General features: G+C 42.7%; 1 protein-coding gene across 1 annotated transcript in view; it reads right to left on the minus strand.

Moving 5' to 3' along the window:
• PTPN4 (protein tyrosine phosphatase non-receptor type 4) overlaps positions 1 to 27095 on the minus strand; it is a gene marked incomplete in the record, with an annotated part of 1345721 nt that overhangs the window by 1033257 nt on the left and 285369 nt on the right. Inside the window, 1 exon segment of the mRNA XM_053698088.1 lies at positions 10808 to 10928. Coding sequence (XP_053554063.1) covers positions 10808 to 10928 — 121 coding nt within the window.

The raw sequence follows: 27095 nt of genomic DNA on the forward strand, positions 1-27095 counted from the left end.
AGTCATCGGAGCTCAAATAGGACCGGATCCAACCACAAGCCAGGCACCCCTTGGGATCTAGCTTGCGGCCAAGCAGTGACAGCCCGCTAAGCAATCGCTCTCTACCTACTGCTGGAAGACCGCAACACAGGTGAGCTCAGATTAGTTGAGAGGTCGGAGAGGGGAGAGTGTGGAGGCAGGAGCCCTGGCTTGGGGTATTTCAGGAGCCAACATTCACGCCTGAATTGGCGCCAAGGTCGGCCATCTTGGGACCTGGAGGGGAAAGACGACACAGACAGGCGCACAGTTAATCCCAGCATAGCGCACATAGCCTCAGCGCTACCACAACGCTGAAAAAACATAGGAGGAGCAGGAGCCGTATCACACCCCACATAACACCTGACATAGTAAAGTGTCGGGAGTGGATCTACAGATACGAGAGACAGGGGAGACGGGCTGCCATAAGTAAGTGGCATCACTCACACACACACAAACTTTGACAGAGGCCTAACTACTACTTACACTCTTACAAGGGCAGAGACATACCTGTATGCACGCCTTATTTGGGGAACCAGGGGCCCCCAGGAAGAAGCTAAGTGATTCCCTGAGCTCCACAACTTATGTATACCCCTTAAAAGATGCTTCCTACCCTTAAGAAGCAGCCAAATTTTCAACTGGACAGCTCACCTTCCTAGTGGGGGCTGTGCTGTTTTAGTGGGCTGCAAAAAGATTATCAAAAGAGACACTGGTATGAATACATAAAGTGAACTTAAAGCTAATCTAGTCTTCCTCTTACCCCGGGGGCCTAATAAAACAACAATCTTGTCTACATTTTCTGAGCTGCAATCCAAAGAGTCAGAGCACTATACACAGTTCCACCACGGATTCAGAACTTCATCATAGTGGACAGTTCATAAACTAAAAGCTCCATCACAGGACTCACAGGTATAGGCCCCCTCCTCCCTTTCCCGCTTCCCTTGTGGTTAACGGGTCATAACCACTCTCCTTTCTCCTACTCCGCCCAATAGCGGGCACTCTTCTAGGAGGGTGGTCTTGCTTGTTTGACACACGCAGTAAAAAGCTGCATCCTGATGAGCATGGTACTACCATAAAGATATCAAGACCATAACGCTTTCTTTTTTACATAGCCCCTTTAGAACTGGACTTTCTATTAGGGCTGCTGATTGCCGTGAGTGCCCAATTCAAATTATACTGGGGGCTTGCCTCAATTGTTTCAGTTTTTTGGTGACATAAGCATGTGGTGCTAGGACCCTGCGGCACCCCTCCCTGCCGGTGTAACTTAGCTGTGGTTGTTTAACATAATATATAGTGGATCTAGATTTGCATACTCCTTTGGAGACAATCTCTAACAGGTCTAAACTGCTCTGTACATCATGTCGAAGCAGGCTAAAAAGAAACAGAAGGGGAATAATTCTTCAAAGCATACAGTACGAGATCATTTCCAACCCATAAGAGATCTGAACCCCGAAGTCTCTGATGACGACAGATAATTGTCCCCGACCCCATCTGAGGGGAGATCTAGTGTGAGATGCTCGCCACCCTCACGCTCGCAAGGTGAAGCGATTACCATTGACTCTATGAAACAGCTCTTAGATAAGCAAAGTCAATCCTTTGCAAAACGTTTCGATAAACTGGAAAGATCCTTTGATGACCTACGAAAAGATATTGTTACAGTTAATGAACGCACTGATATCATTGAGCGTAAACAAGAAGACCTTCTAGTTGATCATACGAACTGGGCTAGCTATACCCAGAACCTTGCTGATCAAGTATCCTCTCTGGAAGCAAAGTTAGCTGACCTTGAGAACCGTTCCCGACGGAACAACGTTAGAATTCGGGGAATCCCTGAATCTGTTGGCCCTCAGGAGTTAGAGAGGTACGCCCAGGCGTTGTTTAGGGCTATCTTGGGTCCTTCTGGAGCGACAGATGCAAGAATTGATAGAATCCACAGAGCAGCTAGACCACAGAATCTCCCTATGGATAAACCCAGAGATACTATAACTAGGCTGCACTACTTTAAATACAAAGACAAACTAATGAGAGCAACTCTGAGACAACCTCAGCTTCCAGAGCAATTTAAGAATGTTGCATTATACCCAGACTTGTCTCCCTACACGCTCCAACAGAGAAGATCCTTCAATGATGTCACATATATAGTATATTCAATCATTTGCTTTTTATCACTTTTATATTTGTTTTTAATATTGCTCTTGACAAAGACGTTTTAACGTTGAAACGCGTTGAGCTAATAAAAAGAGATTTTTCACTAAATATTGGAAGACCTTTGAATTTTCTCTTTGCTGTACCAGGCCGGACTCTCCAAATATATGGAGTAAGTTACTACTTTTTTTATTTCTACACATTGGATTCTTTATCACTTGAGTCTCCATTTATTCACAGCCAAACAGCAGGCATCTTATGGGATTATTATACCCCAACTGGGAGACACGATTCTGAAGCTGAACTACTGCAGTATATGGAGCGAGTATACTGCACTTATAGTAATTTGGTTGCTACATACACCTCAAGCCCTATTTTTCTCTTCATCACTAGAGAAAAATTACTCTGCAGACCAGCGCCATCTACCTTCCATTACCCTATCTCTATACAGTCCTAGAGGAGAGACTGTAAGAAGGCTGCGGTCTATCTTAAAAGGAGAGTATCAGTTCTTGGTTTTCTTTTTTGTTTCCTAGTGTTGTTAACATCTAACACATTTGTGTTTATTTTGCTTGTATCTTATCCTGGGTCCTTCTGGAGCGACAGATGCAAGAATTGATAGAATCCACAGAGCAGCTAGACCACAGAATATCCCTATGGATAAACCCAGAGAAACTATAACTAGACTGCACTACTTTAAATACAAAGACAAACTAATGAGAGCAACTCTGAGACAACCTCAGCTTCCAGAGCAATTTAAGGATGTTGCATTATACCCAGACTTGTCTCCCTACACGCTCCAACAGAGAAGATCCTTCAATGATGTAACAAAAGTTCTGAGACAAAATCAAGTTCGTTACCGGTGGGGGTTCCCCACTAAACTAATTATCACCAAGGATGGTGCTCAACATACTGCCCTCACTCCGAGGCAAGCTCAGGATTTGTTGAGGACATGGAACCTTCCAGCGGCCGATGCAGTTGAAGATCCGCCTCGCCCACAGAGAGCGGAGCCTCCGCTGAGAGCAGCTGCTCCGGCCTGGAACCCCAACAGACAAGACCCTGTCCGTTGATCCTCTCTCCTTCTGTCAGAGGATTATTCCTTGTCTGCATTGAGTCATGGATGGCCATGGCCTGCTATCTCTACACACTGATCAGCCCTGCACAAGGACTTGGACTCTCAGGAGTGGTAATGTAACCTATGGATAGCTACCTCAGTAAATGTTTAGCACTCCCCCTTGTTCCTTTCAAGACCTTCTAGAGAGGTCTACACCTGTTTATTAGAACTGACATTCTAACTTATGTATGTATTTAAATTAGAGATGGCCACTTGCTATTTCTACTTACTGTTATCAGTCATTCTCTTAGTTGTTTAATTTTTTTTTTCTACATGTTTGCACTTATGCCTCAAGTTACACTGTCCTCTTGTACTCCCCCCCTTCCCCTCATCTTTCCTTCCTCCTTCCCTTCCCTTCCCCCCTTCTCTCCTTCCCTTCTCCCCCCCCCCCCTCTTCCCAGGTTCCCTTCCTGTTTGTCCGTTTAAAGGTAAAAAAAGGATAGTTGTGGTTGTAATGTACTATTAAATGCTCAGATATTTTGATAACACCCACAATTTTTTTCTCAACTGTTTGAATTTTTCTACGTGTCTGCTCTCAAGCCTTGAATTGTATTATCCCCTTGTACTCCCCCTTCCCTCGCCCTTCCCCCTCCCCTCCCCCCCTTCCTTTCCCCTTCTCTTCCCCTCCCCCGCCCTTTTCGCTCCCCCCCCCTTTCCCCTCCAATTTTTTTCCCCTCACCTTCCTCCCTTCCCCTTCTCCCCTCCTACCTTTACCATTCCTTCTCTCCTTTCCCCTCCCTCCACCCTTCCCCTCTCTTACTTTCCCCTCTTCTTCCCCTTCCTCATCTCCCTCATTCCCTCCTCCTTCCCCCTTCCTTCCCCCTCCCTCCCTGTTTGTTCATTTCAAACTATGAGTGCTACCTGTTACTGTTATTTCTCGTATTATTATTTCACTATGTTTATAACTTAGGGTAAAATGTGGTAAAATGTCATGTTTAATGACTGAGCCTGGAGTCAGATATGGTGTTAGACAACATATCTTCCTATAAGGTTAGTCTTGGGGTCTGTAATGTGCCATCCTCTCATTTTGTCCACGATGTAGGCATTGCCTGTTTGTGGCCGTGATTAGTTAATGCCTCTGCCGCCCTGCATAGCCCAGGATGATCTATGGTTTGATATCTTGTCAAATACCTATACTTGGCCTCTCCTACCCTCTCCACCCCTTTCCCTTCCCCCTTTTCCCTTCCCTTCCCTTCCCCCCCCTTTCCTGCTCCCTTCATATATGTCCATTTAAGAGTTATGAAGGCTACTTGTTGCTGCTATTTGCTATTCCACGTTTGCATTATGTTTTATAACCTAAGGTAATATAGGATAAGACGTCATGTCCCGTGATTCATACTGAGGATGGATATTTTGATAAACACGTGCATTTTCCTATCAGTTTACTTTTAAGATATGTAATGTGTTAATCTCCTACATCTCTATGCATAAAGCATTAACTATTGTGTCTGTGGTTAACCAATGCCTCTACTACACTATTTAACCCTATGGTTATCTGCTGTTACTTTGTCATATCCCTAAACCCAGACATCCCTTCCCTCTCCACTTTTTCCCTTCCTCCCCTCCCTTCTTTCCTCCTTCTCTCCCCCTCCCCCTGTTTGTTAGGTCATAGATCATCCTAACCACAGCCTTTGATGATATGTGTTGGTTATGGTTCATGGTGGAGGGGAGCTTTGTAGTTAGGTTCTCCTTCACTCCCTCTCTTTTTCCCCCCACACATACTTACCTTGGTGCGGTAAGGGATAAATTAACCTATCCTCAGCATTCTCCTTTTGGCAGAGTGTTGTAGTCTCTACCCAGCCCGAAGAACCTACTTATTGTTCGCAGAAGTACTACCCCTTCCCTTTATCCCGGAGAGTTTTTTTTTTTTTTTCTTTTTTTTTATCTTCCTCCTATAACTTTCACTTTCCCTCCCTCTGATTTCCTCCTCTTTCATCTCTGTCTTAGTTGCAATGAGGATTGGCACGCTTAATGTTCGGGGCCTTAATTCCCCTACCATTGGGTGGAGTCCAGGGCTACCGTTTTTAAACCTAGAGATTACACTGTCCGCCTGTCCTCCACTTTCCATAAAAAAGCTAGGGGAGTCACTGTGCTGATAGGTAGACATATTTCCTATGAATCTGTATATCATGAATCCGACCCCTCAGAGAGATATGTAATCTGTGTTTGTCGCTTGGATGTTTTATGTACCCTGGTGGCTCTGTACTCCCCTAATGTCAATCAGGCTCATTTTCTCAGTAAGCTACTGAGCAAGGTGCACCGACTTAAACAAGGTCACGTGGTCATAGGTGGGGACTGTAACCTGGTCTGGGGCCCGTGTAGAGATAGAAAATCGCATAGAAAATACTCTTCTCACAGACGGGTGGATCATTGCTCCCAACTTTTTAGAAATCTACTTTCACAATATTCATACCAAGATGTTTGGAGGGCCCTGCACCCTGATGTTGATGACTATACCTGCTACTCTGCCTCTTTTCAGTCTCTCTCGAGACTGGACTATTTCTTTTGCCATTCATGGACATTGCAGAAAGTATCTGCGGTGACGATTGTACCCTGTGTATGGTCTGACCACGATGCAGTTGTTCTTGAAATCATTTTCTCTCGGCCAGGCGGAGGGGGAAACTCTTGGAGGCTGCCTGAGTATCTGCTCGCGGATGCACCGATTCCCTCTTGGACACAGGAGATGGAGGATTTTCTCCGCATTAATGATTCCGAAAATATGTCTCCATTTACCCTTTGGGCGACGCTCAAGGCGTTTCTCCGGGGCCTTTTTATCCAGAAGGATAACGTATATAAGAAAATATGGTGTGGTAGCCAAGCGCTAAGACAATCCCTTAAGCTGAATACAAATAAAGGGTCTAACCAACCCCCAAAGGAAAGAACTAGTGGTGAAATATTATGTACAGCGCCAATGTAGGCTAAGGGATAAATATAAACACTGAAAAATGAGATGTAGACCTGCTAAGGCTAAAAGGGTTTAATACAAATTAGAATAGTATTTTGTTACAAATAATGAATAAAAATGGATAAAAACAATGGTATAGGTTGAAGAGGTTAAAATATGTTTGAAATCCCTATAAAAAAACTCACAATGCGTGAATGACAGTTGGATCCAAGGGTAATGTGATGAGAAATATGAAATAATAATATTGTAAAATCCATGTGTGAGTGCGAATAAACAAATAAGCGAAGTGTTTATGCAGTATAAATGTGCATAAATGTGCAGAGTGTTTTTACAGCATAAGTGAGCAGCCAAGTGTGATAATGAAAGTATGAACACTGTATGCAAATACAAGAAGAAAGTCAAAACACAATCCACAAAGTAATAATCAAAAATTCACAAAAAATAATAATTGAACAGTCCTGATGACACTGCAGTGCAAAAAAGAACAAAAAAGAACAAAAAATTAACAAAAAATAATAATAATCACAGGTGAGTTAATACCAATGAGTGACAAAATGTGGAAAAATGAGATGAGGTGACAGGGAAAAAATGGAAAAAATATAAGTGGAAAAATAAGATCAAAAATCCAGTAAAAAGTGATGTTCAACAAATGTTAATAAAGATCAAAAAAGAACAAAAGTTGTGTTGTAATCCAAATAACAGTAAATTAGAAATGGAATCACATGAAGGAACCTTGAATCCTGAGGGGGAGAGTTCCCAGGTGAATCCTGACAGCGGTCAGCTCTTTGTCCAATGTCCTAGAAATGTCCCTGTAGAAAAAGGATTAACATAGCGTAACAAGTCCTCAGAGTAGTTAAAATCTTAGAATAGTGCTTACCAACAGGTCTACGCGTTTCGGCCCCAAAAAAAGGCCTTTATCAAGACGTATATAAGAAAACCAGGGGAGCTCCCCTGGCCCAACTATACTATGACTATACTACCTTGCGGGAGCAGCTTAGGGAGACTAGATCGGACTCATTGATCAAAAGAGTTCAATCCCTCAAAAACAAATCGAAGCTTATGAACTGGAAAAGGTTCAGAGAAATCTTTAGCTCTTGAAGCAAAGATATTATCACAAGGGCGATAGAGCAGATAGACTACTAGCTCACAAATTTACGACAAAGATCCCTACTGAATAAGATAGCTTATATTGCAAAAGATGATAAAATATATTATTCCCCAAACGACATTGGTGAAGCCTTCGCGGATTATTATAGCAACCTGTATCAGATTTCAGAGCACCCACGGTCACATTTTGCCCCGAAGGCTGCGATTCTCGAGTTTCTAAATAAGCTTCAATTACCACAGATTCCTGAGAACTTAGTGGACTCACTTGTAGCTCCGATCACTATGGATGAAATTATGACTATCAAGAGCCTTAAGGCGCCTAAGTCCCCGGGTCCTGATGGGTTTGATGCCATTTTCTATAAAAAAAAAAATTGTGACTCTCCTATGCCCCCTCTTAACTCGAGTGTTCCACGAGGCCATGGATGTTGGTGGTTTTCCTAAAGATTATCTTGAAGCGTCTGTCATTACTATACCCAAACCTGGAAAAGATCCCTCACTTTGTGAGAGTTATCGACCAATCTCCCTCATAAATGGAGACGTTAACATTTACGCCAAGATACTGGCCGCGCGTATGAATAAGACTCTACCATCTTTGATCCACCCTGACCAAGTGGGGTTTACCCCTGGACGTCAGGGTTCGGATAACACGCGAAGGTTACTGAATATTTTCTTCGAGGCAGCTTCGCTTGGGATCCCACTGGTTACCCTGTCATTAGATGCTGAAAAGGCGTTCAACAGGGTCCGGTGGGATTACATGACAGCGGTCCTGCATGCATTCCATTTTCCTGCCTCATTTGTGACGGCAGTAATGGCACTATATTTGGGTCCCTCAGCTAAGGTAAGGGGAATGGGATTTGTTTCTAGGACCTTTGATATAAAGAATGGCACGAGACAGGGGTTCCCCCTGTCGCCTCTCCTCTTCGCCCCGATGATGGAGCCTTTAGCGATTAAGCTTCGATCGACTCCGTCTGTTCAGCCCTTAATGCTTTACGATACCCCACACACCTTGGCGCTTTTCGCGGATGATCTAACAATATTTCTATCAGAGCCGGAGGAATCGCTCCAAGAGCTGTTCAAAATAATAGCTGAGTTTGCACACTTAACGTACTACAAACTAAATTATAATAAGACAGAAGCATACGCTGTGGGTTTAACTAAGTCTACACTTGACACTCTGAAGCGCTTATATCCATTTAAATGGTCCACTGAGGGATTAAAACACCTAGGTGTAATGCTCTCTCATGACCCCAAAATAATCGTGACTAAGAACTATGGGGCCCTACTTCAAGACTTTAGGCGGATCATTGATAGCTGGAAGGTCTCAGAAGTCTCCTGGATGGGTAGAGTTGCGGCCCTGAAGATGCTGCTGCTTCCGCGGCTGACTTACCTTTTTAGATGTCTTCCCGTTGCTGTCCCTGCATATCTTCTTAACCATTTTCAGTCAATGTTCACCAAATATATCTGGAAAGATCAGCATGCAAGGCTATCTCTCTCCAAAATACAAAAGCCCAAGAGAAGTGGAGGCATTTCTGCCCCTAACATCACCTATTATTATAAAGCAGCCATGCTTTCACACATTACAGCCTGGGGGATTCAGGATTGTACCTCTCGCTGGTTCCAGATATAACAGAGTTCCTTGCCAGCAGGGGTCGATTTAGCTGACCTGATTTGGATCCCGGACCATGCTGATGTCATGAAGGGGATTCATAGCCGCATCATTAAAACTTGCATACACTGCTGGAAAGAGCTGCGATCATGTGATATGGTTGCGCCGCATCCCTCCCCAATACATTCAATTAGAGAATTGATGCATTGCCTCCCTGAGTAACGTCCTAAGAAATTGGAATCCTTGGGGTTTAGATTTATTTCAGACCTTTATAGGGGTGATGCCCTTGTATTGCCACCTCATGGTTACCCATCAGAGGATTTTCCCAGAGACTTACTATTTGAATACCTTCGTTTGGTTTAACTTCTTCTCTCCTGGGGATTTCCTAGATCAGGCACTCGTGTCCTTACCAAGTGGGAGAGGAGATGGATGCCAGGTAGATCGTTGCTAGGTTCCCTATCATTTCATTACAAGCTATTACTTGACTCCTCACACTTTACTAAAACGCAATCCACTAGCGGCTGGGAGAGGGACTTAGGGGTGGTATCTCCTGAGGGGGTCTGGCAGCGTGCTCTCCAAGACGTTAATACAGTAGTCCACTGTTCTAATTTGTTCGAACTATATATCAAAATCTTGCTCAGATGGCATTAGGTCCCGACCAGGTTACATAGAATATTTCCCACTCGCTCAGCGGAGTGTTGGAGAGGATGTGCTCAGAGGGGCACACACCTACATATTTGGTGGGAATGTCCTAAGTTGAGGACCTGGACGCAAGTGACAGACCTATTGATACAACTACACCTGATTAGGCGTCTCACAGGAGACATGGCACTCTTTCACCTTGGTTTACAAGACCTCCCAAAGCCAACACGATTACTTTGTATTAGTATATTCCAAGCCGCAAAACTAGTTATAGCAAGACAGTGGTCAAGGAACACACTACTGACGCTAACACCAGAATTAGAAACCCTTGACTATACACAGAAAATGGAATACTTGCTTAGAGTTGAGGGGCGCTATAACCTCTACTGCTCGATTTGGTATCTTTGGGACGAATATAAACTAGGGGGATTGAACCAGACTAAAGAACTTAGACCAGCTGCCGGCCGGGATGCTGTCCTGCAGTAAATGCAATAATTGACGGACAGAGACCTACCTACCTTTTTGGCGTGTATTAGCCTATCCATCTCTCATCCTTTATATCTATCTCCTTCTAGGCTTTTCCTCTCTCTTATTTCCCCCCTTCTTCCCCGCCCTCCCCAATCTTTCCTTCCCCCCCCCCCCCCTTTTTTTTTATCTCTTCTCTCCCCTTTTTCCCTGAGAGGTTCTTTTGGCTTTTTTCCTTTTTTTTTTCTTTTTCTTTATTTATCCCCTAATTGGATTAATATATTTGTTTAAAACTCCATAATTCTATATGTTGTTTGCTTAAGATTAGATTAATTTTATAATCTCTCAGTTTATAAATACCGTTAAGGATACCATTAGCTTTCCAGTTATGTCTTCAGCTATGATACAATATTCAGATCCCTTGAGTGGATCTCTGTAACATTGATGACATAGTAAAGTTTAAATGTTAAAATAGAGGCATTAGGAAAGCGTCGCGGTAAAAAAAAAAAAAAAAAAAATAGAGGCATTAGATGAAGGGTAATACTCTGTCCTGGTGAACTTCTTGTTACCCTTTATACTTTAACTGTAGTACTTGTTGTTTGACTGCCTCAATAAAAATATATTTAAAAAAAAAAAAAAAAAATTCAAGAAATGCAATAAAAATTATTTCAGAAAAAAAAAATCTGTTTAGCAAAAAAAAAAAAACACACAGAACATGCATATACCAGTAAGTAACCACTGTATATTTGAGAGACTCTCCTCTCATATGCAAATTGTAAAACAATTTCATCACGCCAATTTAAATACCCACCTATGCTGCTGATGAAGTTTTGCTATTTCTTTCACAAAGTCTTGAAGTTGGTTTGGAATGAAAGAGATGTCAGCAAGATAACCAGGCAAGTGTTCTGAAATACTGTAGTCACCTAATTCAGCTTTAAAAAAAAAAAGTTAAAAACAATGATATATAAATAACATTTGATATGACAAAACTCCAGAGTAATGTCCAGATACGTTTTATCCCCAATACTTTCTAACCACAATACAAACATTCATAATTTTTTACTAAACTCTGCTTGAATTAACCTAGGGGCACTGAGCAAGCTGTTGCTATACGATCACATTCAATAGATATAACACATAGCTGATCCTTACTCATAGATGGCATTACAGTAGCAAATGCCAGAATCCTTCCAATCAATCTGCATATTAAATGCCCCTTCTAAAGAAATCTCAATACTGTACACACTAAATCTTGTGATATGTAACAAAGCCCCCTGAACAGTTTGCATTACATATTATATCTAAAATGTACTACATTCTGCGTCTTTAATATTTATATGAATTGGGAAGAAAAACAAAATTATGTTAAAGCATATATGTTTACATTTTCTACCAAATGTTTAAAAGCAAGAGAATTCCTAACAAATTGACAGTCTAGTCAAAATTAAACTTTAATGATTCAGATAGGGCAAGCAAACTTTAAACAACTTTCCAATTTACTTTTTTGATCAAATGTGCTGTTCTCTTGGTATTTGCCCTTGAAGGCCACCTCTTCTCTCAGTGCATTTTGACAGTTTTTCACATTTAGACAGCGTTAATTGTGTGCCCCATAGATAACTTTGTACTTACTACCGAAAAGTTATTTACGAGTCAGCACTGATTGGCTAAAAGGCAAGTCTATCAAAAGAACTGAAATAAGGGGGCAGTCAGCAGAGACTGAGATACAAGGTAGTCACAGAGGTAAAAAGTATATTAATATAAATTGCGTTGGTTATGAAAAACAGGGAAAAGTTTAATAAAGGGATTATCTATCTTTTTTAACAATAAAGATTCTGGAGTAGACTGTCCATTTAAACTGCCTCACTACCCCCTTGGGACAGCACCAATGACATCACTGATGACTTCTTCATTTACATCACCTATGATCTCATTAATAGAATCACTAGTGACATATTCCTCCAGGAGGAGTTTTATAAGTTTAACGCAGTGGGCCTCCCCTCAGACGAAATTTACAAGTCACCACGACCCATAATAGGTGTTACTTTTATTTTTTCTCTTTAAATTGTAATTTATTTTTGGTTATAATTTGGGGTATTTGCATCTGATCCAGGGTTCATACACAACTCTCAAGGTCTGATTCTGATTAACCAAAAGAGTGCGTCACTCACCTTTCAGTTTGCATTTTTTTACTTCTATGTTAAACATAAATTACAGATCTAGACAAACACAACACAGTCTGAGCTTTTTCAACACCAGTGCCTTTCTTCACCTATATCCTGCCCTTATCTTATTCCACCACAAAATGGTAAGGTCATTGTCGGCTCTTAAAAACTGTTCTATGTTTTGCAAAAGTCAGCTGCTGCTTGTGGTTTCCATAGGCTAGCGTGAAGTGTCACTGCTCCCACGCCTCCCCTTATATGCTGTAGCACCACCCTAACACTTTGAAAGCCATTGACCTACAGTGAAAGGAAATTATACAGAATCTCACAAAAGTGAGTACACCCCCCACATTTTTGTAAATATTTTATTATATCTTCTTATGTGACAACACTGAAGAAATGACACTTGGTTACAATGTAAAGTAGTGAGTGTACAGCCTGCATGGAAAAAAAAAAAAAAAAGTGTTAATTTGCTGTCCCCTCAAAATAACTCAACACACAGCCATTAATGTCTAAACCGTTGGCAACAAAAGGGAGTACATCCCTAAGTCCATCCCCAGTGTCATGTGACTCGTTAGTGTTACAAGGTCTCAGGTGTGAATGGGGAGCAGTTGTGTTAAATTTGGTGTTATCGCTCTCACACTCGCATACTGGTTACTGGAAGTTCAACATGGCACCTCATGGCAAAGAACTCTCTGAGGATCTAAAAAAAGAATTGTTGCTCTACATAAAGATGGCCTAGGCTATAAGAAGATTGCCAAGACCCTGAAACTGAGCTGCAGCACGGTGGGCAAGACCATACAGCGGTTTCACAGGACAGGTTCCACTCAGAACAGGCCTTGCCATGGTCGACCAAGGAAGTTGAGTGCACATGTTCAGCGTCATATCCAGAGGTTGTCTTTGGGAAATAGATGTATGAGTGTTAAAGGGGTGGGGGTAAGCCTGTCAGTGCTCAGACCATACGCATCAAATTGGTCTGCACGACTGTCGTCCCAGAAGGAAGCCTCTTCTAAAGATGATGCACAATACACACAAGCAGATTAAGGGCATGGATTACTGGAACCATGTCCTGTGGTCCGATGAGACCAAGATAAACTTATTTGGTTCCGATGATGTCAAGCGTGTGTGGCGGCAACCAGGTGAGGAGTATAAAGACAAGTGTGTCTTGCCTACAGTCTAGCATGGTGGTGGGAGTGTCATGGTCTGGGCCTGCATGAGTGCTGTCGGCACTGGGGAGCTACGGTTCATTGAGGGAACCATGAATGCCAACATGTACTGTGACATACTGAAGCAGAGCATGATCCCCTCCCTTTGGAGACTGGGCCGCAGGGCAGTATTCCAACATGATAACGATCCCAAACACACATCCAAGACAACCACTGCCTTGCTAAAGAAGCTGAGGGTAAAGGTGATGGACTGTCCAAGCATGTCTCCAGACCTAAACCTTATTGAGCATCTGTGGGGCATCCTCAAATGGAAGGTGGGGGAGCGCAAGGTCTCTAACATCCACCAGCTCTGATGCCGTCATGGAGGAGTGGAAGAGGACTCCAGTGGCAACCTGTGAAGCTCTGGTGAACTGCATGCCCAAGACAGTTAAGGCAATGCTGGAAAATAATGGTGACCACACACTTTGGGCCCAATTTGGACATTTCCACTTAGGGGTGTACTCACTTTCGTTGCCAACAGTTTGGACATTAATGGATTAATGGCTATGTGTTGAGTTATTTTGAGGGGACAGCAAATTTACATTGTTATACAGGCTGTGTACAAACTATTTACATTGTAGCAAAGTGTCATTTCTCCAGTGTTGTCACATGAAAAGATATAATAAAATATTTACAAAAATGTGAGGGGTGCACTAACTTTTGTGATATACTATATTACTATATTTTTATTGCTTAGTAACTTGGAGGTGGGCAGAGGAAGGCGGAGCTGGGCGGTATTACTTCACTTACATTTTTATTTTTTATTTGTGGGCAATGACTTACAAAAATAAACACAAAACAGTGACCTTATTCTGGAACACTCTAGAGGAATCACATACATGGCGGGCTACTTTAATTTAGTGGCTGACCCTTTAGTTGACACTTCAAGAGGAGTATCTTGTACACCCACCTCCACAATTGGTCAGGTTAATGACATACTCACAAACCTAAAGTTACATGACGTCTGGCGTACACTACATCCGACAGCTAGGGATTTCTCATTCTACTCTATACCTCATAACAGCTACTCTAGGCTTGACTACATATACACGGACTCTCACTCACCCACCGCTGCCTAATTGACCATATAACTTGGTCTGACCACGCTCCTGTCTCTTGCTCGATATTATGGCCAGATATCCCTATCACACATAAAATATAGAGATTAGATGGTTCTATCCTAGATGACCCCTTAATTTTCAAAGATATACTTAAAACACTACAAGAATATTTTGAGATCAACACCTACCCGGACTCTTCTTTGGGAGACATTTGGGAAGCACACAAAAGCGTGATCAGAGGGGCCCTGATTAGGCATAAGGCCTTTCTCAATAGGCAATACAGAACCAAATATAATGATATTCAATCCCAGATTGCCAAGCTAGAAGTAAAACATAAAGCTGACCCCTCTTGTAGCACTACTTTGAATGACCTGAAGAAGGCTAGAACTGAATTTCAAAAGCACTTGGCGCAATCCCAAAAAAAGACAGCACTACATCTGAGACAATTTTACTATGAGGGAGGCAATAAACCAGGTAGAATCCTAGCAAGAACCCTCAAAAAGCGTCAGCTTCGCTCTCACATTCATTCCCTCAAATCAACTGATGGTCGAGAGCTGCGTACTAGTGAGCAGATAACCAAGGAGTTTTATAGATATTACCACTCTCTATACAATATACATGACTTACCAAGTGAGCTAGGCCAAGCGGCTGAAGCTCCACAAAACATGAAGCCCTTGTCAACTCTTACCTTGTTAACATTGACCTCCCCTCTCTTTCAAAGGTGGAATCCTACCTTTTAGACTCCCCTATAACAGTAGAGGAACTATACGAAGCCATTAAAAACTGCCCAGGGGGAAAGAGCCCAGGGCCTGATGGATTCTCCTTGGCCTATTACAAAAAGTTTAAAGAGATCTTGGCTGGTTCGATCCTCAAGTTATTCAATAGTCTACGAGACAACCCCACTTTATCAGGTGTCCTCTTAGAGGCACATATTACCCCCTTATGGGACGTGAAATTCAGGCAGTGATTACACTGCCCACACTTTTTTTTTTTCCTTCTCTCCTCTCTACTATCTCTCTTCCTCCTCTCTCTTTCTTATTTCTTCATTCCCCCCTATTTTCTTTTCCCATTTCTCTATTCCCTACTCTATCCTTTCCCTCATCCAGTATGAATATTATATTGTCTTAAAAATATCTCAAAACCGATTAAACGAGTATGCTTGTAAACTCTCGCGCTCAGCTTAGTTCTGAGGGCGTGAGTACATATCAAAATGAAGTGTATGACTTAATATACCACTAATGTGGCAAGAAGTTAGAAGCTTTGATATCCTGACCTCTGTCAGAAAAAATTTCATTTCTACTGAATCTATCAGAGTTCCTAGGAAGGAAACTCTTGTGAGAGGAGAGAGAGAACTCTTTTCTATGTTCACTTTCCATAACCAGTAGGTCTTGAACGCAACGTAAGAATGCCTCTCTCTTTATCTGGTTTACAGATAGTTGTGAGAGATTAAATCTCCCCTTTGGAGATGAACCTTTGAATTCCAGAAGATATCCCTGGGAAACAATCTAGTGCCCAGGGAAACTGGACGTCTCTTGCCCAAGACTGGGCGAAGAGAGAAAGTCTGCCCCCGACTAGATCCGGTCCAGGATCGGGGGCTACTCCTTCATGCTGTCTTAGAGGCAGCAGCAGGTTTCTTGGCCTGCTTCCCCTTGTTCCAAGCCTGGTTAGGTCTCCAGACTGGTTAGCATTAGAGGAAGCTGAAGCTTTCGAAAGGAACGAAAAATATTCTGTTCGGCCCTTAATTTATTGGACCTATCCTGAGGAAGGGCGTGACCTTTTCCTCCGGTAATATCAGAGATGATCTCCTTCAGGCCAGGCCCGAATAGGGTCTGTCCTCTGAAAGGGATGTTAAGAAGCTTAGACTTTGAAGTAACGCCTGCTGACCAGGACTTAAGCCATAGCGCCCTACGCGCCAGAATGGCAAAACCAGAATTCTTAGCCGTTAGCTTGGTTAAATGAAAAACGGCGTCAGAAATAAAGGAATTAGCTAACTTAAGAGCTTTAATCCTGTCTAAAATATCATCTAACGGGGTCTCCACCTGTAGAGCCTCCTCAAGAGCCTCAAATCAAAAAGCCGCTGCAGCAGTAACTGGGGCAAAGCATGCAAGAGGCTGGAGAATAAAACCTTAATGTATAAAAATTTTCTTAAGGAGACCCTCCAATTTTTTATCCATAGGATCTAGGAAAGCACAACTGTCCTCGATGGGGATAGTTGTACGCTTAGCTAGGGTAGAGACTGCTCCCTCCACGTTAGGCACCGTCTGCCACAAGTCCCGTATGGCGGCATCTATGGGAAACATCTTTTTAAAAGCAGGAGGGGGAGAGAAGGGCACACCTGGTCTATCCCATTCCTTAGAAATAATTTCCGAAAACCTCTTAGGGACTGGAAAGACATCAGTGTAAACAGGCCCTGCAAAGTATTTGTCCATATTACACAATTTCTCTGGAACTACAATGGGTTCACAGTCGTCCAGAGTCGCTAAAACCTCCCTAAGCAATAAGCGGAGGTGTTCGAGCTTATATTTAAACGCTGTCATTTCAGAATCAGACTGAAGCAACGCCTTCCCTGAGTCTGAAATGTCACCCACAGATAGAAGCTCACCTGCCTTCGTTTCTGAGTATTGTGAGGGTATATCGGACACGGGCCTTAAAGCATCAGAAAGCTCTGTATTAGTTCTAGCCCCAGAGCTGTCTCGCTTTCCTTATAACCCTGGCAGTTTGGACAATACCTCTGAGAGGGTAGCATTCATAACTGCCGCCATGTCCTGTAAGGTAAAAGAATTAGACGCGGTAGATGTACTTGGCGTCACTTGAACGGGAGTTATAGGTTCTGACACATGGGAAGAGCTAGATGGCATAATCTCCCTTTTTTTCAGTCAGAGAATTCTCTGGAGATAAATCTTTAAGCGCCATAATATGGTCTTTATAGTTTATAGAAATTTCAGTACATTTGGTACATATTCTAAGAGGGGGTTCCACATATTGAACAAGGAGTTTCCTCTATGTCAGACATGTTTAACTGACTAGTAATGAGACAAGCAAGCTTGGAAAACACTTTAATAAAGGTGAAACAGCAATTAAACAAAAAAACGTTACTATGACTTTAAGAGAAAAAAAACTAGCACTTAAACTGCAAAACAGTGTAAAAATATAGTAAAGTCTTCGAAATGTTTACAGTGTGTGTAAGGGACTAAAGCAACATTGCACCCACTTGCAAATGGATGGTTAACCCCTTAGCCCCCAAACCGGATTTAAAAAACGTCAACCACCGGTAAAATACGGTTGAGCACCTTGCCACAGCCCTGCTGAGGCTCCTACCTGCCCTCAAATACGATTTAGGGAAGAAATAAACTCTTTATAATGGTCCTCAGATGCCAAAGGACTCCTCTAGGGAAGCTGGATGTCTCAGTCTGAAGGAAACTGCGCATCCAGAGCGCGAAAATAGGCCCCTCCCACCATGTACTGGATGTCAGAGGGGCCTTAAGAAAATACTCCTAGAAGTATCTGACTAGCCATGTGGAAAACTAGGCCCCAAATAAAGACTTATCTCCCTCAGAGAAAAAAACGTCCTATTTATGAAAACATGTAAACGTTTTGTCACTAAGTAATATGAGTATTAACATGAGTATTACCCTGTTTTGTAAGCATGATCCCAGTCGTTAAATCACTGCATCAGGCTTACCTCAAATACACAAGGCTCTGTCAGCCTTTTCTAGAACTTATTCATCTCTCTAGAAATAAAAATACTGAACATAATCTGCAGACCAATCCCCCAACTGAAGTTTTCCCATACTCTTCAGTTATGTGTGAGAACAGCAATGGACCTTAGTTACAAACCGCTAAGATCATCAACCTCCAGGCAGAATTCTTCTTCTAATTTCTGCCTGAGAGTCAAACAGAACAACGCCGGTACCGTTTATAAATAACAAACTCTTGATTGAAGGTAACATTACACTAAGTCACCACATATCTCTTGATACTTCCTATCTTGTCGAGAGTTGCAAGAGAATGACTGGGGGTGGGGGTTAGGGGAGGAGCTATATAGACAGCTCTGCTGTGGGTGTCCTCTTGCAACTTCCTGGTGGGAAGGAGAATATCCCACAAGTAATGGATGAACCCGTGGACTGGATACACATTACAAGAGAAATATATATATATATATATATATATATATATATATATATATATATATATATATATATACACACAACTATAATGCGTTGGTGTAAAGGGACGTTCCATTTAGTGTTCAAAATGTACTGCATAATGATTAATTCAAACGATTGTTGAATTTCCATTCTTCATTTTAAGATGCCTTACTTTTTCAGTGCTTTCACGTACAATGTCCTGTTAGCACAAGGAGGTGACATGAAAAACAAAATTTATGCTTTAGTCCACAACGTCATCAATTACTAGTGGGAATATCACACCTGGCCAGCAGGAGGAGGCAAAGAGCACCACAGCAAAGCTGTTAAGTGTCACTCCCCTACCCATTATCCCCAGTCATTCGACTGAAGGGAAATGGAAAAAGGAATAACACCAAGGTGTAGAGGTGCCTGAGGATTAGTTAAAAAAAAACCAAAAAAAAAAACCATAATTTATGTTTACCTGATAAATTTATTTCTCTTGTGGTGTATCCAGTCCACGGATCATCCATTATTTGTGGGATATTCTCCTTCCCAACATGAAGCTGCAAGAGGACCACCCACAGCAGAGCTGTCTATATAGCTCCTCCTCTCCCTGCCACCTCCAGTCATTCGACCGAAGACAAGCAAGAGAAAGGGGAAACCATAGGGTGCAGTGGTGACTGAAGTTTAAAAATAAAACATACCTGCCTTAAAATGACAGGGCGGGCCGTGGACTGGATACACCACAAGAGAAATAAATTTATCAGGTAAACATATATTATGTTTTCTCTTGTAAGGTGTATCCAGTCCACGGATCATCCATTACTTGTGGGATACAAATACCAAAGCTATAGGACACGGATGAAGGGAGGGACAAGGCAGGTACTTAAACGGAAGGTACCACTGCCTGCAAAACCTCTCTCCCAAAAATAGCCTCCGAAGAAGCAAAAGTATCAAATTTATAGAACTTTGAAAAAGTATGAAGCAAAGACCAAGTCGCCGCCTTACAAATCTGTTCAACAGAAGCCTCATTCTTAAAAGCCCATGTGGAAGCTACCGCTCTAGTAGAATGAGCTGTAATCCTTTCAGGAGGCTGCTGGCCAGCAGTCTCATAAGCTAAGCGTATTATACTCCTTAGCCAAAACGAAAGAGAAGTTGCCGAAGCCTTTTGGCCTCTCCTCTGTCCAGAGTAGACAACAAACAATGCAGATGTTTGACGAAAATCTTTAGTAGCTTGTAAATAATACTTTAAAGCACGAACCACGTCAAGATTGTGTAATAAACATTCCTTCTTTGAAGAAGGATTAGGACACAGTGACGGAACAATATCTCCTGATTGATATTCTTATTAGATACCACCTTAGGTAAAAACCCAGGTTTGGTACGCAAAACTACCTTATCTGCATGGAAGATCAGATAAGGGGAATCACACTGTAAGGCAGATAACTCAGAAACTCTACGAGCCGAGGAGATAGCTACCAAAAACAGAACTTTCCAAGATAAAAGCTTGATATCTATGGAATGCAAGGGTTCAAACGGAACCCCTTGAAGAACTTTAAGAACTAAATTTAAACTCCATGGCGGAGCAACAGGTTTAAACACAGGCTTGATTCTAACTAAAGCCTGACAAAATGCGTGAACATCTGGAACATCTGCCAGACGCTTGTGCAAAAGAATAGACAAAGCAGAAATCTGTCCCTTTAAGGAACTTGTTGACAAACCCTTCTCCAATCCATCTTGGAGAAAAGACAATATCCTAGGAATCCTGACCTTACTCCATGAGTAACCCTTGGATTCACACCAATGAAGATATTTTCACCATATCTTATGATAGATTTTCCTGGTGACAAGGTATCAATGACTGACTCGGAGAAGCCACGCTTTGATAAAATCAAGCGTTCAATCTCCAGGAAGTCAGTCGGAGAGAAATTAGATTTGGATGGTTGAAAGGACCCTGAAGTAGAAGGTCCTGTCTTAGAGGCAGAGTCCATGGTGGAAAGGATGACATGTCCACCAGATCTGCATACCAAGTCCTGCATGGCCACGCAGGTGCTATCAAAATCACGATGCTCTCTCCTGCTGGATCTTGGCAATCAGACGAGGGAGCAGAGGAAACGGTGGAAACACATAAACCAGGTTGAAGGACCAAGGCGCTGCTAGAGCATCTATCAGCGCTGCCTTGGGATCCCTGGACCTGGACCCGTAACAAGGAAGCTTGGCATTCTGGCGAGACGCCATGAGATCCAGTTCTGGTTTGCCCCAACGTTGAATCAACTGTGCAAAAACCTCCGGATGGAGCTCCCACTCCCCCGGATGAAAGGTCTGTCGACTTAGAAAATCTGCCTCCCAGTTCTCTACTCCTGGGATATGGATAGCTGATAGGTGGCAAGAGTGAATCTCTGCCCAATGAATTATCTTTGAAACCTCCAACATCGCTAGGGAACTCCTTGTTCCCCCTTGATGGTTGATGTAAGCTACAGTCGTGATGTTGTCCGACTGAAATCTGATGAACCTCATTGTCGCTAGCTGAGGCCAAGCCTGAAGAGCATTGAATATTGCTCTTAGTTCAAGAATGTTTATCGGGAGGAGAACCTCCTCCTGAGTCCACGATCCCTGAGCCTTCAGGGAGTTCCAGACTACCCCCCAGCCCACAGAAGGCTGGCATCTGTAGTTACAATTGTCCAATCTGGCCTGCGAAAGGTCATACCTTTGGACAGATGGACCCGAGATAGCCACCAGAGAAGAGAATCCCTGGTCTCTTGATCCAGATTTAGTAGAGGGGACAAATCTGTGTAATGCCCATTCCACTGACTGAGCATGCAGAGTTGCAGCGGTCTTAGATGTAGGCGGACAAACGGAACTATGTCCATTGCTGCTACCATTAAGCAGTTTACTTCCATACACTGAGCCACCGAAGGGCGAGAAGTAGAATAAAGAACATGGCAAAAATTTAGAAGTTTTGATAACCTGGCCTCTGTCAGGTAAATCCTCATTTCTACAGAATCTATCAGAGTTCCCAGAAAGGAAACTCTTGTGAGAGGGGATAGAGAACTCTTCTATAGTTAAAGCAGGAATGTTTCAGCGCAGAAAGGCAGCGCATTGCAGTGTTAGGACCGGTCAACGTTGGGACACCTTGATCTTCAAATTAGCAGTTGATCACCATGGTAATGGTGCATCATGCCCTTGGATATGCATGATGGTCCATGGTTGCCATCCACATCTATTCCCAAGTTCAGGACATCGTTAAGGACCAAACAGACCTACTTCTAATCGCAGCCGTAGAGCCGCTATCCACTACTGAAGCGGCAACTCCCCCAAGAGCAAGGACCAATCAGAGCCCCTTCTGGAGAAGGCGCGGACTCTGTGTGCTCACAGCAGGAGAACGCCGAACAGACCAGACCGGCTCCACAATCGGCTGCAACTTTAAAATTCTCAGGATTCCTACACAGAGCTTCAGTTGTAATGAAGCAGCAGATTCTCACAGTGCACTTTTCCAGGAAACTTAAGGTACAGTTCAGCTGCATATCTATACCGGTGATCAGTTATTTCTAAGCCAGATAATTGTATTAACGGCATAAGAACACTTATACTAGTAGTCCGGTATAGTGAATATACGATATACTACTAAAGAAATTTGACTCAACAAACTTAGTATCTGAAACTTATTATATGATACTAAACAAATATACTGTATGGAATATTACTGTTAAAACTTTGCTATTAGGCTCTAGTGAAAACCGTGACAAACGGTATGGAGTCCATGTGAAGACACTGTATATAGAAAGTTAAATTCCTCTTATTAGAAACCATTGATTGTATATTTCTCAGTGTTGTATACGTTTTTACACTTTTCTATACATTTTTTATATATTTTATCTTAAGGTTGGCCAACCTGAATATACTTATCACCTCTGGCATTGTGATAATAACCAACGTTTCATATGTGGTTAATACATTTTTTACTGAGTATTAACTTTTTTATTTACCCCTATACATTTCTGTTTCATATATAAATATAGCTTATAAATAAATATTTATTTTTACTACATAGTTTTGTTTTCTTTGGGTATTTAAGCCACTTTCTGGCGCTTGTGTGTTTTATCCTTTCTTGTGCATAATGTAGAAAAGACAACAATATCTCTGTATGAGAGTTTGCTTGTTGAAAAGATGGCGCCTAAACCAATATGTCATCCAGGTATGGCGCCACTGCAATTCCCCGAGATCTGATCACTGCCAAGAGAGCCCCCAGAACCTTTGAGAAAATTCTGGGAGCTGTGGCAAGGACAAACGGAAAAGCCACAAACTGAAAGTGTTTGTCTAGAAAGGCGAATCTCAGGAATATGTGATGATCCCTGTGGATGGGAACATGAAGATATGCGTCCTTCAGGTCTATTGCCGTCATGAACTGACCCTCTTGGAACAAAGGAAGAATGGAACAAATGGTTTCTATTTTAAAGGACGGTAACCTGAGAAACTTGTTGAGACACTTTAGGTCTAGAAAAGGAAGAAAAGTTCCCTCTCTTTTTTGGGAACCACAAACAGATTTGAATAGAATCCTAGACCCTGTTCCCTTACAGGAACTGGAACTATCACTCCCTGGGAAGAAAGATCCCGAACGCAATTCCAGAATGCCTCTCTTTTTATCTGGTCTGCAGATAATCTTGAGAGGTGGAACCTGCCTCTGGGAGAAAAAGTCTTGATTTCTGTTTTGTAACCCTGAGATACTATGTCCACAGCCCAGGAACATCTCGTATCCATGCTTGATAAAACAGCGAAAATCTGCCCCCCACTTGATCCGATCCCGGATTGGGGGCAAGCCCTTCATGCTGATTAAGACTCAGCTGTGGGTTTCTTAGATTGCTTCCCCTAGTTCCAAGACTGATTGGGTTTCCAAGACCCTTTTCCACCAGTTATGTCAGAAATTATTTCTGCCAGACCAGGTCCAAACAAGGTCTTACCCTTGTAAGGAAGCGCCAGAAGCTTGGACTTAGAAGTTACATCCACTGACCAAGATTTCAGCCACAACGCCCTGCGAGCTAGCACAGAGAAGCCAGATATCTTGGTTCCCAGTTTAATAACTTGCATTGTAGCATCAAAAATATGAGTTGGCTAGCTTGAGAGCCTTAATCCTGTCTTGGATCTCCTCCAAAGGAGTCTCTACCTGAAGTGAATCAGACAAGGTGTTGTACCAATAAGATGCCGCACTTGACTAAGGGGCAATACAAAATGCAGGTTGCCTTTGAAGACCTTGATGAACAAACATCTTCTTCAAATATGCCTCCAGCTTTTTGTCCATTGGATCCTTAAAAAACAGAATTTATGCTTACCTGATAAATTACTTTCTCCAACGGTGTGTCCGGTCCACGGCGTCATCCTTACTTGTGGGATATTCTCTTCCCCAACAGGAAATGGCAAAGAGCCCAGCAAAGCTGGTCACATGATCCCTCCTAGGCTCCGCCTACCCCAGTCATTCGACCGACGTAAAGGAGGAATATGCATAGGAGAAATCATATGATACCGTGGTGACTGTAGTTAGAGAAAATAATTCATCAGACCTGATTAAAAAAACCAGGGCGGGCCGTGGACCGGACACACCGTTGGAGAAAGTAATTTATCAGGTAAGCATAAATTCTGTTTTCTCCAACATCGGTGTGTCCGGTCCACGGCGTCATCCTTACTTGTGGGAACCAATACCAAAGCTTTAGGACACGGATGATGGGAGGGAGCAAATCAGGTCACCTAGATGGAAGGCACCACGGCTTGCAAAACCTTTCTCCCAAAAATAGCCTCAGAAGAAGCAAAAGTATCAAATTTGTAAAATTTGGTAAAAGTGTGCAGTGAAGACCAAGTCGCTGCCTTACATATCTGATCAACAGAAGCCTCGTTCTTGAAGGCCCATGTGGAAGCCACAGCCCTAGTGGAGTGAGCTGTGATTCTTTCAGGAGGCTGCCGTCCGGCAGTCTCATAAGCCAATCGGATGATGCTTTTAAGCCAAAAAGAGAGAGAGGTAGAAGTTGCTTTTTGACCTCTCCTTTTACCAGAATAAACAACAAACAAAGAAGATGTTTGTCTGAAATCCTTTGTAGCCTCTAAATAGAATTTTAGAGCACGAACTACATCCAAATTGTGTAACAAACGTTCCTTCTTTGAAACTGGATTCGGACACAAAGAAGGCACAACTATCTCCTGGTTAATGTTTTTGTTAGAAACAACTTTCAGAAGAAAACCAGGTTTAGTACGCAAAACCACCTTATCTGCATGGAACACCAGATAAGGAGGAGAACACTGCAGAGCAGATAACTCTGAAACTCTTCTAGCAGAAGAAATTGCAACCAAAAACAAAACTTTCCAAGATAGTAACTTAATATCTACGGAATGTAAGGGTTCAAACGGAACCCCTTGAAGAACTGAAAGAACTAAATTGAGACTCCAAGGAGGAGTCAAAGGTTTGTAAACAGGCTTGATTCTAACCAGAGCCTGAACAAAAGCTTGAACATCTGGCACAGCCGCCAGCTTTTTGTGAAGTAAAACAGATAAAGTAGAAATCTGTCCCTTCAAAGAACTTGCAGATAATCCTTTCTCCAAACCCTCTTGTAGAAAGGATAGAATCTTAGGAATTTTTATCTTGTTCCATGGGAATCCTTTAGATTCACACCAACAGATATATTTTTTCCATATTTTATGGTAAATTTTCCTAGTTACAGGCTTTCTAGCCTGGATAAGAGTATCAATGACAGAATCTGAAAACCCACGCTTTGATAAAATCAAGCGTTCAATCTCCAAGCAGTCAGTTGGAGTGAAGCCAGATTCGGATGTTCGAATGGACCTTGAACAAGAAGGTCCTGTCTCAAAGGTAGCTTCCATGGTGGAGCCGATGACATATTCACCAGGTCTGCATACCAAGTTCTGCGTGGCCACGCAGGAGCTATCAAGATCACCGAAGCCCTCTCCTGATTGATCCTGACTACCAGCCTGGGAATGAGAGGAAACGGTGGGAATACATAAGCTAGGTTGAAGGTCCAAGGCGCTATCAGTGACGACTCAGAAAATCCGCTTCCCAATTTTCCACTCCTGGGATGTGGATTGCAGACAAGTGGCAGGAGTGATTCTCCGCCCATTGAATTATTTTGGTCACTTCCTCCATCGCCAGGGAACTCCTTGTTCCCCCCTGATGGTTGATATATGCAACAGTAGTCATGTTGTCTGATTGAAACCTTATGAATTTGGCCTTTGTTAGTTGAGGCCAAGCTTTGAGAGCATTGAATATCGCTCTCAGTTCCAGAATGTTTATCGGGAGAAGAGATTCTTCCCGAGACCATAGACCCTGAGCTTTCAGGGGTTCCCAGACCGCGCCCCAGCCCACCAGACTGGCGTCGGTCGTGACAATGACCCACTCTGGTCTGCGGAAGCTCATTCCCTGTGACAGATTGTCCAGGTTCAGCCACCAACGGAGTGAGTCTCTGGATCTTTGATCTACTTGGATCGTCGGAGACAAGTCTGTATAATCCCCATTCCACTGTCTGAGCATGCACAGTTGTAATGGTCTTAGATGAATTCATGCAAAAGGAACTATGTCCATTGCCGCAACCATCAAACCTATTACTTCCATGCACTGCGCTATGGAAGGAAGAAGAACAGAATGAAGTACTTGACAAGAGCTTAGAAGTTTTGATTTTCTGGCCTCTGTCATAAAAATCTTCATTTCTAAGGAGTCTATTATTGTTCCCAAGAAGGGAACCCTTGTTGACGGGGACAGAGAACTTTTTTCTATGTTCACTTTCCACCCGTGAGATCTGAGAAAGGCTAGGACAATGTCCGTATGAGCCTTTGCTTTTGACAGAGACGACGCTTGAATCAGTATGTCGTCCAAGTAAGGTACTACTGCAATGCCCCTTGGTCTTAGCACCGCTAGAAGGGACCCTAGTACCTCTGTGAAAATCCTTGGAGCAGTGGCTAATCCGAATGGAAGTGCCACAAACTGGTAATGCTTGTCCAGAAAGGCGAACCTTAGGAACCGATGATGTTCCTTGTGGATAGGAATATGTAGATACGCATCCTTTAAATCCACCGTGGTCATGAATTGACCTTCCTGGATGGTAGGAAGAATTGTTCGAATGGTTTCCATTTTGAACGATGGAACCCTGAGAAATTTTTTTAGAATCTTGAGATCTAAAATTGGTCTGAATGTTCCTTCTTTTTTGGGAACTATGAACAGATTGGAGTAAAACCCCATCCCTTGTTCTCCTAATGGAACAGGATGAATCACTCCCATTCTTAACAGGTCTTCTACACAATGTAAGAATGCCTGTCTTTTTATTTGGTTTGAAGACAATTGAGACCTGTGGAACCTCCCCCTTGGGGGTAGTTCCTTGAATTCCAGGAGATAACCTTGAGAAACTATTTCTAGCGCCCAAGGATCCTGAACATCTCTTGCCCAAGCCTGAGCAAAGAGAGAGAGTCTGCCCCCCACCAGATCCGGTCCCGGATCGGGGGCCAACACTTCATGCTGTTTTAGTAGCAGTGGCAGGTTTCTTGGCCTGCTTACCC

Source organism: Bombina bombina, chromosome 1 (assembly GCF_027579735.1).
Source record: "Bombina bombina isolate aBomBom1 chromosome 1, aBomBom1.pri, whole genome shotgun sequence".
In the NCBI taxonomy this organism is placed as follows: Eukaryota; Metazoa; Chordata; class Amphibia; order Anura; family Bombinatoridae; genus Bombina; species Bombina bombina.